Here is a 15287-nt window from a genome sequence, read left to right as displayed (position 1 = left end):
CAGTGGAACCCACCCACCGAGAGACAACCAATCACCATACAGACAACCACTAAACAAGCCACGCCCCTTCTCCCTCCCGTCATTCTCGTGGTGACGTAATGACGTGCGCCGGAAGTAGCAAGAGGAGGACCAGTACGCTTGGACGGCATGCCATTTCTTTAAAACATGGAGATTTCGAAAAGATCAGATGTTTAAAAAGAATAATATGACTTTTATTTAGATTTTCTTTTTTAAATAATGATATGGCGATCAGCAGCAGCAGCGAGAGTTATGTTGAGAGCATGTGGGAGGCGGAAATGATGGCGAGCTAAAGCTGGTAAGTTGATGTTGTGCACAGGGAGGTCAAACCCACTGTCATCATTTTCCTTTCAAGGCGGAAGCCACAGCTGGATCCCGTGACGTTCCTTGTCATGCGGATTATTTAACCAGCGAGTAAAAAAAAACAGCAGTGGACAGAAATGTCAGAATGACCCAAAATGGTGGAGATGATAGGAGCAGGGGGTTGGAGCTCACTGCCTCCTGTATCATGGACGAGGTCAAATTCCAACCCATGTTCTATCCGTTCATAGTATCATCTTTAACATTAAAATCCATGCAAAGGATATTTACAAAATGATTGTTGCAGGACCTGTCAATTTTTCATCAATGATTGTTCTTTATTTTTTGTTTACATTAATACTGAAGATTTCCAAACTATAAAAAAACACATTTAGAATTATAATCATCGGAACCCAGTTTTACGTCTTTGATTCTTCGAAAGTTTTGCTCATTTTTGGCATTCTCTCGGTCAGATTCACGAGGTAGTCACCTGGAATGGTTTTCCACCAGAGGTGTTGAGTGCTTGTTGGCTGCTTTTCCTTCACTCTCCAATCCAACTCCAAACAAACCATTTTAACTGGTTTGGTGATTGTGGAGGCCAGGTCATCTGATGCGGTGCTTCATCACTCATAATTTGTTGTTAAGTTGTGTGTGTTTGGGGTCGGTGTCCTGTTGGAAACCAAACAAAGGTCCCACAAATTGTCACACCTCCTCCTTCATGCTTTACATTGGGAACCCCACATTCATGAACGTCCTTTCTGTCAAAGACACTGTAGTTAGAAACTCTCAAATGTGGACTAATCAGACCACTGATCTTATGTCCATTCCTTGTGTTTAATCACTTTGCACAAGCCGTGTCTTCATGGTGCACGGAGGTGTTGTCATGCTCGACAGATTAGGAGCTCAAAATAAGGTGAAACTGTAACACACACAGATTCTGTGCATGATTGTGTGCTTTAAACCTTGCGTCACTTTAGGGAAGGTTTTTTCTTTGCAAGAGTACAGCACATGTCCTTGTTTCCTTTCCTGACGGCATTGTCTACCTTCTTTAGAAGAAATATGTCTTTCTTACTCTTTATTTTCTTGCCTCCCTTACGATTGTAGCTTTTAGATGGAAAACACTAGTTAGCGCTCAGAACATGCTTCTACTACTAGCTTAAAGGTCATGCTAATAATGTAACACATTCGATGCATTACGAATGTTGCACCAGATTCGGTGACCAATAGAGGGCGCCATGCTCAAATCAGAATTTCGCTATGCTAACGGCGTGAATTCGAACATCACCGGCTTCTGGTCATGAAATGCCCGTGCGAGAACCGTGCACATTCCATTTTTCTGTTTTCATGCTGCGGAGAATCAGACACTCTAATTGAACTGAACATGAAATACTTATTTGATCAATGGCGCCCTCTAAAGTCACATAATATGATGGGCACCGAATCTGCCGGTGTTTAACTTAATGCTTAATAGTTAATGTAAAAGAATATTTAGAACGTTTTTTTTATAAATATATATATATTTTCAGTCTTTGAACTGGTTTCGCAGCAATTTTGGGAAGCACTGCTGCCTATAGGTGAATTTCTGAACAGCAGCTTATAAAATACTGAATTCAGCAAAATTATGATATCCTACCGTTTAAAGTACAGTATATACCGCGCATACCTAATATCGCCTTGCTTACCCTTGTATCGTGATACAGACAGTCAGGCAGATACACAGCCCTAATGCCCCACCAGCAATCTCGCCTTATAGCTAGTTAGTACTGCCCTTTGGACCGATGCAGATGGTCTCAGAAATGCATCTCACAATCCTATTGCTCTGGTGAGCAAAGTTCATCTAAAGACACAACTCCTTGTAAACATACGAGCTGAATCCAGGCAGTTTTGCTGACCTCAACACATCCATAACCTTGTTGTTTTAAAGGAGTCCCATGCGGCTCTATTGATTGTCTTGATCGCATGATTCCCAGCATGCTTCTCTCTGACCTTTTCTTGTTCCTCATGGTTCTGTAGGTTGATGGGCAGGTGCAGCGCAGGAGCCTGTCGGAGGAAGTAACCCGTCAGCTGGAACTATGCAGCAGAAACGGAACATCCGGATCATTGAATGGGAAGACCTGGACAAGAGGAAGTTCTACTCCATCGGCGTGTTCATGACTTTGAGCACACGCGTCACCATCTACCCCTTCACCCTGATCCGGACCCGGCTGCAGGTTCAGAAGGGGAGGTCGCTTTATAACGGCACTTTCGATGCCTTCTGTAAGATCCTCAAAGCTGAAGGCGTGCAAGGACTTTACCGCGGCTTCATGGTCAACACCTTCACGCTGATCTCAGGGCAGGCCTACATCACCACCTACGAGCTGGTCAGGAAGTACGTCTCGCAGTATTCCTCTAACAACACTTTCAAGTCGCTGGTGGCTGGCGGCTCTGCCTCGCTGGTGGCCCAGAGCATCACGGTGCCCATCGACGTGGTCTCCCAGCAGCTCATGATGCAAGGCCAGGGGGAACATCTCACCCGCTTTAAGGTCAAGTCCAAACGGCCGTCGCCACGTCGAAGCCCAGAGTGACTTTCGGTCAGACACGAGACATTACGGTGCAGATTTTTGCAGCAGACGGTTTCCGGGGGTTTTACCGCGGCTATGTGGCGTCTCTTCTCACCTACATCCCCAACAGTGCAGTGTGGTGGCCTTTTTATCACTTTTACGCAGGTGCACTTATCTTCTTCACCGCCGTACGTCCTGTGCTATTAAACCTGGTGTGTTTAGTGGAATTATTGTGTGTTTGGGGTTTTAACTGCTAAAGAAAAGAGCCTTAAGGTTTCATTCATCCGTTCTGATTGTCCTCAACAGTGTTGCTGTAGAATATGAAGCACGACAATGAAGCCGGTGCGTTCCGTTGCATAGCCTATGATACATTAAAGATACATCACGAAGCAGCTACCGTTGCAGTGGAAATATGCAGCTCTACCTCTGCCATGTAAATCTAATATACATTTTTGCAAATTTATAAAAAAAAAAACCCAAACAAATCACATGTAAGTTTTCACAGCTTTTGTTTAATACTTTGTCTGGAGAAATTCTTGGCCACTTCATCATCTTCAGCTTCCTCAGCAAGGCAGTTGTCATCACGGCGGTGTGTTTGGGGTCGTTTTATGTTTTACACAAAAGCGGATGAGTGTAGTACAGACTATAGAGCTTTTAAAAAGGAATCCAGGAATCCTGTTTCTAGGCGCCGGGGCATTTTCAGCTCGTTTGCGTTCAAAAACGATTTGGTCGCCATGCCGACGACTAACGCAGCGTGTGTTTTGTGCTGAAACAGAACAGCTGTCCCGACTGGCCCCGTCCAACTGCCCACACCTCCTCCTGCAGGCTGTGGCTGGACCAATGGCTGCTGCCACCGCCTCCAGCCTCACCAACCCCATGGACGTAGTGAGAGCCAGAGTGCAGGTAAAAACTCTTACTATTAAAAACACACACTATTAATATTGGCATTTTTCTAAACCACAATCTGGTCTGGAAAAAAAAACATTGTGCCAAAGACAAAGTGCCTCCTGTTAGTAAAGATTTATTCATGTCAAAATTCCCACCCTGCAAAACCTCAACGTATTATAATTTCTTCTTGTACTCAGACCACTCAAAACTGTGGACTCTCACACATTGATTTGAAATTAAAAAAAAAAACCTATTGAGCCAAATCTTGAGACCACCCAGAACCCTATACGAGCAAAATAACATTAAATGAGATTTTACGAACCGACTTTGTTGTTGTCTTGGGGTTCAGGTCAAGACCAAAGAAGCTGATGAGGTATCAGGAACCAAAGTATGCAGTTCCAGAAAATCATCTGTATCACCATCATTAAGACCAGGTTAAAACAGAAGTGTGGAGTGTTTTCTTCTTCAGCCAGAATGATCAGCGTTATTTATTTAGCAAAAAGGCTTTTAGAAACACCATCCCATCTGTGAAGCATGGGGGTGGGAGCATCATGTTTATGGGCTTGTACTTGCTGGAAAAGGGACTGGTGCAGTCCAGAAGAAAACCAAATGGCATCAACCAGAAAGTTGAAATTTGGTTGCTAGCAGGAGAGTTATGCTTAGCAGATCTTCAAAATTGTCACAAAATGGCTTAAAAGTGGAAGAGAAGGCGATAGAGATATGGAGCAGGGACCCCCGCTTTAAGTTTTAAAGAACATTAATGTAATAATGATATTTAAAAATGAAGTATTTTATCTTTCATGGTTTTATTTATTATTATTTCTTTTTTCCAGCATTAATTAGCAGGTCCCCCTGCAGTACCACCGCAGACCACCGGTTGAAAGCCCCGTGGTATAGGTGCTTTTTATCCACTCTGTATATTGACCTAAACGTATCTTCCCCTCTTTTGCACAAGGTTGAAGGCCGTTCATCGGTGATCGAAACGTTTAAGCAGCTCATGGCTGAGGAGGGCATACGGGGCCTGACCAAGGGTCTCTCGGCTCGCATCATCTCCTCCATGCCGACCTCCATCCTCATCGTCATCGGCTACGAGACGCTGAAGAGGCTCAGCCTGCGACCCGAACTCGTCCACACCAGACACTGGTGAAAAACCAGGGTGTGAACGCACGCAACACACACAAGGCCGCTTGGGCCTTCCTGCCTTTTTTTAACGTTGCCTTTTTAATATTTTTACACGTCAAGGCTGTGTTTTTATAGCATGAGCAGGATTTGGGGACGGGGACCAGACCGGATCGTACGTACAGTATATTTTTTGAGTTTCAGGAAACGAAGCTGAACATTTGAGTATTTGGTGTCAAAAATGTCAAGAAGTTACTCACAGCACACACAAGAGTTTTGCAATCTTACAGGCAGATTTATGCTCCGATCCCTGTGTGTTTAAATCCCAGCCGCAACAAGCTGCCAATCTTGGGCCCCTGAGCAAGGCCCTTAACCGCATAGCTGCTCACTTGTATGAATACGATAAAGGTAAGTTGCTCTGGTTAAAGGTGTCTTCGGTAAATAAAAATCTGCAGCCTGAGACACGTTGACGGAATGAGACGTAAAAAATAGGATTGTAACTGCTCAACAGTCCTGGGTCTTCTTTGGTGTATTTTTGCATGCCGTTGCCATAGATATGCAAGGCCTCTTTTAAAAAAAAAAAATCTGGATGGGAGCAGATGCGGCTCCAAAACCCGGATGTATGAATACCATATCACTTGATTTGAAAACGCTAAGATGGGTCTCCTCACGTCTCCAGTGACCTGCTACCCTGTACTTTTTTTTTTCCTACAGTATTTACACTGTAAGCGTGATGATTTCTTTTTCTTTATCTTCGTAAAGTGTTCCTTCGTGACTCGTGATGCCTAATGACGTGTTAATCCCTGAGATACGTGACTTTTTAAATGGCTTTAGCCGTCGCCTGAATCAGATGGCTGGCACTGAACCACAAACAGCTCAGATGATCACAGGATGTATGAAGGAGGCATCAGAAGGCATGAACATGTGGGGAAACTGAGCATGGGCTCCTTTATACCTACTTTTGTCGTTAACGGTGCCCTTATTTTTTTTTTCTCACCTCAACACACCTTGTATTTTAGTTGAAAAGAAAGATGTGGGTGTGGCCAAACTTGTTTTGTAAATGTGAAATATCCTTCTGTAGGATACATTGGATTTATGTATAATGATGTGTATAAAATTATTTGAGAGAATAAACAAATTACTATTACTGCAAACCTTCTTATGATTATCTCAACATCCATTTATGTCTCTACCAGAAGAACTTGTATTGTTGGGTTGTTTTGGAGCAGAGAAGGTTCTGGAAAGTGAACCAATGTCTCCCATTCCGTCTGGACTGCGGTTCATTGGAACCGACTTCACCGTACAACAAGATGATGAGCCTGTTAGTTATTTCTAGAGCAAACAGTCGTCTGGATCAACGACCCGCCCCGGTCACCGCACCCAAGTCCTATTGAGCTGCTCTGGGATGAACTGGACCACAAGAAGAAATCTCCAACTAGTGAAGAACAACTTTGGCAAGTTTTTCATCTGGCTGTTTGGAGAAATGAAATGTCCAGATGTTGAGTATGGAAAGCTGCTGTTAATGCTAGGGGAGGATTTTTTTCTTCAATGAAAAAGTGAAACATCTGGATATTTATAGATTTGTTTTGTCGAAGTCAATCTTCATAGAAACAATAGGAACGTTTGTGTCTCTCAAAAACCAGAAAACAGATGAGCTCATTAGGATGCTACACATCTGAGATGAGAGCCAAGATTCCATGAGTGGTGAAGCTCAGCAGTAGGGGTGATGCGCAACGTCCAGACAAATAAGACAAAAGGTGATTTCTAATAAAACATATTAAAAAGACCTTTATTGTTTTGAAAGTGGAGAATGAACAAATCTCACGGCCTTGTCAATACCTGCACATGTGTGTTTGAGGGTTAGATTACAGAAGCAGGGTGCAGACTTTGTGTGTTATGTAGCTTTACGAGGTTGATACTAGAGGAAAACATTATCAGGGACATGAGGAATCTGGAGAGGAAGCTCTGTGGTATGATGCATGGTAGAGGAATGGTGAAAGGTGCTTCACATGGGACAGTCATATATGTGGATGGCTCTGTCGTCTCCAGCCGAAATGATCTTCGATCCTGTGCTGTTGTACTTCACGCTCCAGACCTAAAAAAAAAAAATGCTGAATAGACGAAAGTAACTTATTTCACTGCATGATTGTCTAATAAATTGCATATAGAATGATCAGATATGGAGGTGAAAAAGGTGTACATTTATATCATTTCATACAGTTAATCAAAATCACAAGAAAAATCACTATAAAAATCAGCACGTTCACAGATGTGATTCAGATTTTCAATATAAAGTTCAATAAACAAGTAATTAGTAGAAAGAGACTCGCGTATTAGACACCACGATGTTCGATTTCACCATCAAAAATAATCCCACAGCACCGGTTTGAGTCTCTAAACAACATGGTGTATCGTTCTTGAATGAATCACTCGTTTAAATGATTCGGCTCAATCACAATGACTCACTTATTAATGGTGACTTGCTGCCACCTACTGGCGGTTTCAATTCCACTTTTTTTCACATTATATAAAATATCAACGCTAATAATCGATGAATCGGTTATCGGCAAGTGCAATCGAACCTCGTTGCTGAAAAAATTGAACCAGTAGGTGGTGCTGGCAAGCAAACTTCAGGTCCCAGGTCATGGGCCTTAAGATGCCTACTGAGTAAAATCTGTGTTATTGTTGAGTGTATTTCAATTTCGTGCCAGTTTTTTTCCCCTTCTTACCAGATAATAAAAAATTAAGAAAAGGTAGAATGACGAATAACCTTTGGTGCTTGGACCCCTGATAATGATAATGATCATGTGGTGTAGAGACTTTTGTAATGGTGTGATATTGAGGGCAGATGATTCTCCAAGCAGTTGGTGTATTAATTCATCGTATCAGATCAGTGTCTTCTCTTTCATACTCTTTTCTGAAAGGATCCTCTCATACAATCATTACCTGGTCCTGATGGTCAAAGAAAGTGTTCACACATGCCCTGGTGCTCGCCTCCCACACCTTCACACTTTTATCTGACGAGCTGCAAAGAACAAGGACAAATGCTTCGTTCCACTGCAACACACACTTTTGTTCGTGTGTATTTGTCTACATTGGGACACGGGATGTGTTTTGACATTTACCTGGACACAAAGTGTGTGCTGTCGGGTGAAAAGGACACGTTCAGCACCCAAGAAGCGTGGCCACTTAGAGTGCCTGCCAGGTTAGCGTGTTGTCTGTAAAACACACACACACACACACACAATCTCTTTGCAGGAAATGTGGACACAAAACAAAAAAAACAAAAACGGCAAAACATCAACAGCATAATACAGACTACAACAAATTCATCACGTGACTCTTACACGTCATAAATCTTGATGTAGCCGTCGTCCGAGGCCGTGACTAACAGCTGAGAGTCGGGAGAGAACGTTAGCGAGCGGATTGGCATGGCGTGGCCTGGAGAGAGAAAATACACACGCATTTTAATTTATCAGAAGAATTTTTTTCCCCCCAAGATGAGGTTATTAAAACAGCAAAGAGACTAATTGGTTATCAAGGACACGTTGATCTGATGGTCAGGAGTAGAGGTCGACCGATACATCGGTTTTTCCAGATTAATCAGCGCCCGATAGATGATTGTTCAAACCATCGGCAAATATCCATACAGAGAGATTTTCCGGGTTGCGTTACACAGTACAACAGCGGCCTCTAGAGGCAGATCACTGACACCACGTGCTGTGTTTTTTCCAGTTTCAATACGTCTTATTTTCCTCAATATTTATTAATAGAAATAATATATTCTTTTTTCTTTTCTTTTTCTTTTTTTAAAGTTCAGTACTATTCTATACGGAGTGTTATGTTTGTTCTTATCCAGTATCCATTTTATCGTTTAACGGCAAATACGATCCGATTTAGCTATCTGTAAAATAAAATTAAAAAATCTCTATTATATACATCTTTGTATTGTATGTATGTTTGTTCATGCAGCACTGAGGTTGTATAAGGCACGACATTTCATTTTCATGGTTTTCAGTCACACTGTCCTCCAGCTGAGGAGTCATTTTACCTTCCAGCGTGTGCAGGAGTTTCCCAGTCGCAATGTCGAAGATATTAATGATTCCATCGATCGCACCACTGGCCAAATATTTTCCATCTGGGCTCTGGGAAAGAAAGAAAGAAAGAAAGAAAGAAAGAAAGAAAGAAAGAAAGAGAGAGATGTCTGAAAGACGTCATTAGAATAGCGGCCTCTAGAGGCGAATCACTGACACTATGTGGTGTTTTTTTTTTTACGCGAGGCTGCACGGAGAGCGCCATTATAATTATTATTCGTAATTGATTAATTATTAATAAATGAGATTTATTAAGAAATATATTCATATTTATTTAATTCGGCACATTTCTATGATTTAGTACTGGTTTTGAAATTTCATGTACCGTAATTTCCGGACTATTAAGCGCACCCATATATAAGCCACACCCGCTGAATTTTACAAAGATTTTTATTTTGAACATAAATAAGCCGCACCTGTCTATGTTCAAAATAAAAATCTTTGTAAAATTCAGCGGGAGCGACTTATATATGGGCATTTCCTGTAGACAGTCCGAGTGAGCGGCAGGTCAAACGTCAGAGGAACATCATCCATATTTATGATGTGGTGCGGCCCGATTCAGTGGGAGGGCATCTGATTTAATATAAAGAGTTTCATTGGTTCACCTGAACCCGTTCTGCAATTTCATTGGTCTAATGTTATGGGGCTCAGTTTTTTGGCTTGAAGTTTGTGAATCCGGGAAAAACCTACAAAAAGTAGCTATTTATAGTCCGGATAATGCAGTAATAACGTCCAGTACTATTTTACATGGGGTATTTTGTTAGTTTTTATCCAGTGAAAGAAAAACTAAATTGATTAATCGGTTATCGCCAAGTACCGTTCAAACTAGCCATTTTTTAACAAAACCCGTTTCACGTGTGTTGTGGAGGAAGGTCTTACGTAGGCGATGCTGAGAATAAACTTTCCTCTGGTGTCCAGGGAGTGTTCTTTCTTTCCACTCTCAACACCGAAGATGTTCACCTTGCCAAGGTGGCTGCCTGTGGCGATGTATTTTGAGTCGGGGGAGAACGCGACACTCCAGGCATCGACTAAGAAACATGAGGAAGAGCAACAACAGCAAAAAAATTACGGTGCCTTCATCAAAAAATGAAATGAAGAAATAGGTTACGTTTAAAACACGATCTGTAATCATCAATAATCATTTCACAATCGAGTAAATCAGGGGATTCTTTTAGTAACTGGTCTTTTTATTTTTCCATCATCACAGCACGTGAAAGGCAGATCCAGATGATTCGAAGAAAACCCTCACCTGGTCCTGCATCCATGGATTTAATTTGTTTGCCAGACTCCAGGTCCCAGAGGCGGATGTGAGCATCCAGAGAGCTGGAGGCAGCGATGGCGCCGTTATGGCTAATGTCCACAGACACCACACCCAGCTGGTGGCCTTCCAGGGTCCACTGTAGCTCCAGCTTTTCATCGGACCTGTAAAAGGCAGCCAATAACCCACTGAGAAGATTGCTAAGAAATAAAACATATTTCCAGATCCCCCAGGGTCCCAAGTTCATGTTTTGCTCAAACCACAATTTTCCAATAGGGAAACACACAGGGAATCACAAATCCTCAACCACATTTAACAATGTGGATGAGGTTCTTTTCTGTATAAATCCTCCTTTTTATGGCACATAATTAGCATGGATGCATCTAATTGTAGAATTGACGTCTTGCTGGTGTCCAGGCAACCATCCTACCTTCCTCCCCCAAGTAGTGTCATTATTATGGATGCCAATTGATTTAATTAAAAAATTAAAACGCATTTTAATGTTCACTACTCCAATCAACGCGGATGTAAACAAATATAATGCTTTACGCAAATGTGTGTTTATTATTGGTGAAATCAAACTAGACATGGAGCATGAAGACTAAATGTCCTCGCAAACGTTTTAAAGTAACTACGGTGTTTTGAAGGACGTGAATCATCAGGACACCGAACGGAACTTTTGCTATGTTTCCACACGGATGGTTTTAATCGCCGGACGTGCATGCCACGGCGGATTTTGGTGCTCGATTTGAGACTCGGCACTTAGATATTATTAAACAATTAAAGATTTTACAAGTGCTTTAAACTGACAGCAGTTTGTGAATACATTAATACCCAACAGTGCCAATAGTTTTTAACCTGATGGTTTTTAATCCACATCCTAAATCTCTACTTCCTTCCATTTTCCCAGAATGCACTGCACCGCATTATGAAGCACGTAATGACCTAGAAGAAGTGATCGATTCTAACGTATGTGCTGAAGGGTTTCCCGGTGAGTCCATGTGCATGTAATGTCTTCATATCTTTATTTGACGTTACCATTTCCACACTTTCACCATGTCATCCAGAGAGCCGGTGATGATGGTCTCGGATCCGTCTTTCTCGCTTTTCCCCCATGCTGCCGTCCAGATGGCATCGTCATGGGCTACGGACGCAGACGAGACAAACAGGAGCTCAGAAACAACTTCCAAATGAAATCAAGGAAAAGTAGAACCATATTATATATTTTTTTATTATACGTCATTAGATTGAATCACGTGGTGCACGTTCACGTGCACAGCGTGAGAAAAGGTATTTGATCAGAGAGTGAGCCGTTCGTTTTGAACGAGTGTTGAATGTGATTTATGTTGATTTTCTACACGGATGAGCAAAGCGCTGCAACACCTCCATAGATCACGTACAGGAAACAGAATTGAGTAGATCATCTCACGAGTCCTGTAGTCCGAGTCGTTTGTTCTTGTGTCACGTGATTGGAAGACTGTAGTCAAAGTTGGTGTATGCAAACATGTTTACTGCTTATTAAAAATCTAACATTGTGTTATTTTTATTTCTGATCAAGGAAACGAAATGAACTAAATGTCTCAGGTGACGATTTGTTCATTCTGATGAATGAAATTCAAAGAACCAAGTAAAATGATCCGGTTTTCCAGTCGCTCAAATTAATTCCTCAACAAAATCAACCGCAGAATCACAAAACACATCATCATGAATATATAGATGTTTCAGGGTGGATTTCCTATTAAAAAAATAAATTAATTAAATAAATAAATAAATAAAAAGAAAGAAAACACTCACCATGCTCCTGCTTGAACAGAATGCTGTACTGTAAGAGAGGAAATAATAAAAAAAAAATAAACACAAGAAATCACATTCAGAGCCAGGTCAAATATAAACCATGGTGTTAACTAGGGTTGAAAGGGGCGGGAAATTTCCGGAATCTTTGCACGGTCACTTCATCTAGGGAATTGTGGAAATATACCAAGTTGGAAACTTTCCAGGAATTTAGGGAAATTGATCAAAACTAAAATCATATACAAACATTTTGTTTGTTTATAAGCAAATGCAAATTAATAAAATTTATTTAATTTTTGACTTAATTGTTAGTAGAATTTTGTTGCACACTGGCTTACACACAGCACAATTAGGTTTTAAACGCTTTTTATATTCATGAAATTTATGTGAATATTTGGACGATTTTCTGTGCAGGATCGACAAAATTAAATGTTATGTGATGGAGAAATTGAGGAATATGCGATGGAGAAATTGAGGAATATGCGATGGAGAATTTGAGGAATATGCGATGGAGAAATTGAGGAATGTGCGATGGAGAAATTGAGGAATATGCGATGGAGAAATTGAGGAATAGGCAGGAGAAAAATTGCATTGAACTGCATTTGATTTGGTTGTTTTAACCAAAATTATCCTGCAGGATTTTTTAAAAACTACATTTAAAAGTTCCCTGTAATTGGCAAAAGCTGCTATTTGGTAAATTTCCCGTTTATTTCCATAGAAAGTTTCCAGTTTGGGAAATTCCTGATATTTTGCAACCACAGTGTTAAACTTTTTCCAGACTGATATAAAATCTCAGTGCCACAGAGACAAACAGCTCCACTTACCTGAGTGCTCATAGTTTCTGCTCGAGGGTTGGTGTTTTATCCGCCTTATATGTGTCTTTTTGCTGTATGGAATAAAAAAGAAACTGTAAAATAAAGCTCAGACAGAAAAGGAATATATAATCATCCCTCTGTAATCAGGATACAGGAGAATCCACAGGACATAAATACCGCTTTCTCACACTCAGCTGCAAATCTTCACCATCTGTCCCGCTTTTATTAACTACTAATAAACACAAATCCTCCATCTAATAAACACACACTGACCTGAGGCTGAAATAAACCAGAAAAAAGCTGACTAATAAATAAAACAATCATGATTGATGAAAAGATACTCACCGCTTTTCCTTGTCAGTAAGCCGCCATGATGGCTGCCGCAATGCATTCTGGGTGAATCAAATAAGCACGGTTCAGTAGTTCCGGGTTTCACTGCATCGCTTTATTTTCAATTAAAACCTCGTTTTTTTTCTGTTTCGTTTTGTTTTTTAAGTCCCTTTTTTAATAAAATTGTGTTGTTTTGTTGTTTAAATCTGCTCTATATCCAAATATTTAAACGATCAAGATATAAAAATTTTTTTATATATATATATATATATATATATATATATATAAATAAATCCATACATTAAATGAATCGGTGCAATTATTTATAGTTGTAAAGATATTTCGACAAAACAATAATAATTATAATTAAGTTAGAAAGACGAGAAAACCTATTGGGAAACAAGACTTCCTGTATTGAGTGCTTGCTCGGTTGTGGTTGGATCCGCCTCCTGTCAATCAACTTAGAGACGCTCCACGGGCCAATCATAGGTCCGGAAGGCGGGGCTTCGTGAATATAGACAAAAATCACCCCATTACAAACGTCATCTGTAAATAAATATATATATATATATATATATATATATATATATATATATATATATATATATATATATATATATATATATATATATATATATATTAGTGACGGTCATATGAATGTGCGCCTTTTACTAAATATAATATATAAAAAATAATTAAATGAATTATATATGGAATAACCGAGCCTCAAATTTATTCATAAATAATGATGAATGAATACAGAAAATATTAATGAAATTTAATAAATAAAAAATATATGTAATAGGACTTTTCAGTATTTAAAAAAAGTATTCAAAGTTACAGCATTTATTAGGGTCATTTATTTATTAGAGAGTTTGTCAAAAAAGAAAACACATACATTACACATACATTGAAGTCGATACTATATAGAATAAGTCGATAGAGGATTGAGAATGTGTTTATAAACAAGTGAGAATTGAGAATGTGTCTATAAAGAATTAGTCTCTCTATACCAGAGCTGTTTTTTTTTATTTTATTTTTTTTATTTTATATTTTAAGTCCACAACAAATTCGACCTGTTTAAATCTGATTATATTTATTTTCATTTACTATCAGGTGTGGCTCTTGATTGGTTGGAATAAAAACTGGTACCAATACCGGGCATTTGTAAAAAAGATTAGACTTGTCTTTTAAAAATCATATCAACCAATTTACAAAAACAGCTTCTTCCACCTTAAAAATATTGCTAAGCTAAGAAACATGTTGTCTATATCTGATGCAGAGAAGCTCGTCCATGCGTTCATAACCTCCAGACTGGACTACTGTAATGTATTACTAGGTGGAAGTCCTGCATCATTAATAAACAAGCTTCAGTTTGTCCAGAATGCAGCAGTCAGAATTCTTACAAGGTGGAGAAAATATCACCATAAAACCCCAATCTTCTCATCCCTGCACTGGCTTCCTGTTAAGTTTCAAATCCACTACAAACTACTGCTTCTTACCTACAAAACACTAAATGGTTTATCTCCATGTATTTTTCCAGTCTTTTCCAGATCCTAAACTCTGGAATAGTCTTCCTGACAGTGTTCGGGGCTCAGACACACTCTCCCAGTTTAAGTGCAGATTAAAGACGTATGTTTTTAGCGAGTTCTACACATAACACACATCACATCATAACCTTGTGCTCCAGAACCAGAGGTGGCAAAAGTACACACATCCTTTACTTAAGTAGAAGTACAGATACTCATGTATTAAAATACTCGGGTAAAAGTTGAAGTACTGATTAAACTTTTTTACTCAAGTGAAAGTAAAGAAGTCTTGGCTCTGACATGTACTTAAGTAAAAAGTAGTTATTACTTCTACCTGTTTTAGCTGTTAACTGGACCTCACATCATATTAGATAGATAGATAGATAGATAGATAGATAGATAGATAGATAGATAGATAGATAGATAGATAGATAGATAGATAGATAGATAGATAGATAGATAGATAGCAGAGGTGGCAAAAGTACACACATCCTTTGCTTAAGTAGAAGTACAGATGCTCATGTATTAAAATACTCGGGTAAAAGTTGAAGTACTGATTAAACTTTTTTACTCAAGTGAAAGTAAAGAAGTCTTGGCTCTGACAT

The 15287-nt window shown here is 39.7% G+C and overlaps 2 protein-coding genes across 2 annotated transcripts; one reads left to right on the top strand and one right to left on the bottom strand.

Moving 5' to 3' along the window:
• The first annotated feature begins 89 nt into the window (after nt 1-89).
• Nucleotides 90-6019, top strand: slc25a44a (solute carrier family 25 member 44a). The gene is given in 5 exon segments (XM_046859193.1): nt 90-316; nt 2332-2850; nt 2853-3023; nt 3634-3761; nt 4702-6019. Coding segments are annotated over 4 exon segments (951 nt in total). The 5' UTR covers nt 90-316; nt 2332-2390; the 3' UTR covers nt 4894-6019.
• Nucleotides 6020-6644: 625 nt separating this feature from the next.
• On the bottom strand, nt 6645-13319 carry wdr61 (WD repeat domain 61). Its single transcript, XM_046858573.1, has 11 exons — nt 13169-13319; nt 12833-12894; nt 12012-12039; nt 11256-11361; nt 10209-10381; nt 9839-9987; nt 8917-9010; nt 8213-8306; nt 7991-8083; nt 7812-7890; nt 6645-6960 (listed from the first exon to the last, which is right to left on the bottom strand). Exons 2-11 carry the CDS (start codon nt 12842-12844, stop codon nt 6871-6873), a joined length of 918 nt encoding a protein of 305 aa, XP_046714529.1. The 5' UTR covers nt 12845-12894; nt 13169-13319; the 3' UTR covers nt 6645-6870.
• Between the last annotated feature and the right edge of the window lie 1968 nt (nt 13320-15287).

The sequence above is a fragment of the Silurus meridionalis genome, chromosome 10, assembly GCF_014805685.1.
Source record: "Silurus meridionalis isolate SWU-2019-XX chromosome 10, ASM1480568v1, whole genome shotgun sequence".
Lineage (NCBI taxonomy): Eukaryota > Metazoa > Chordata > Actinopteri > Siluriformes > Siluridae > Silurus > Silurus meridionalis.
The sequence above is the reverse complement of the archived record's forward strand: the minus strand, read 5'-3'. Positions and strand labels throughout refer to the sequence as shown.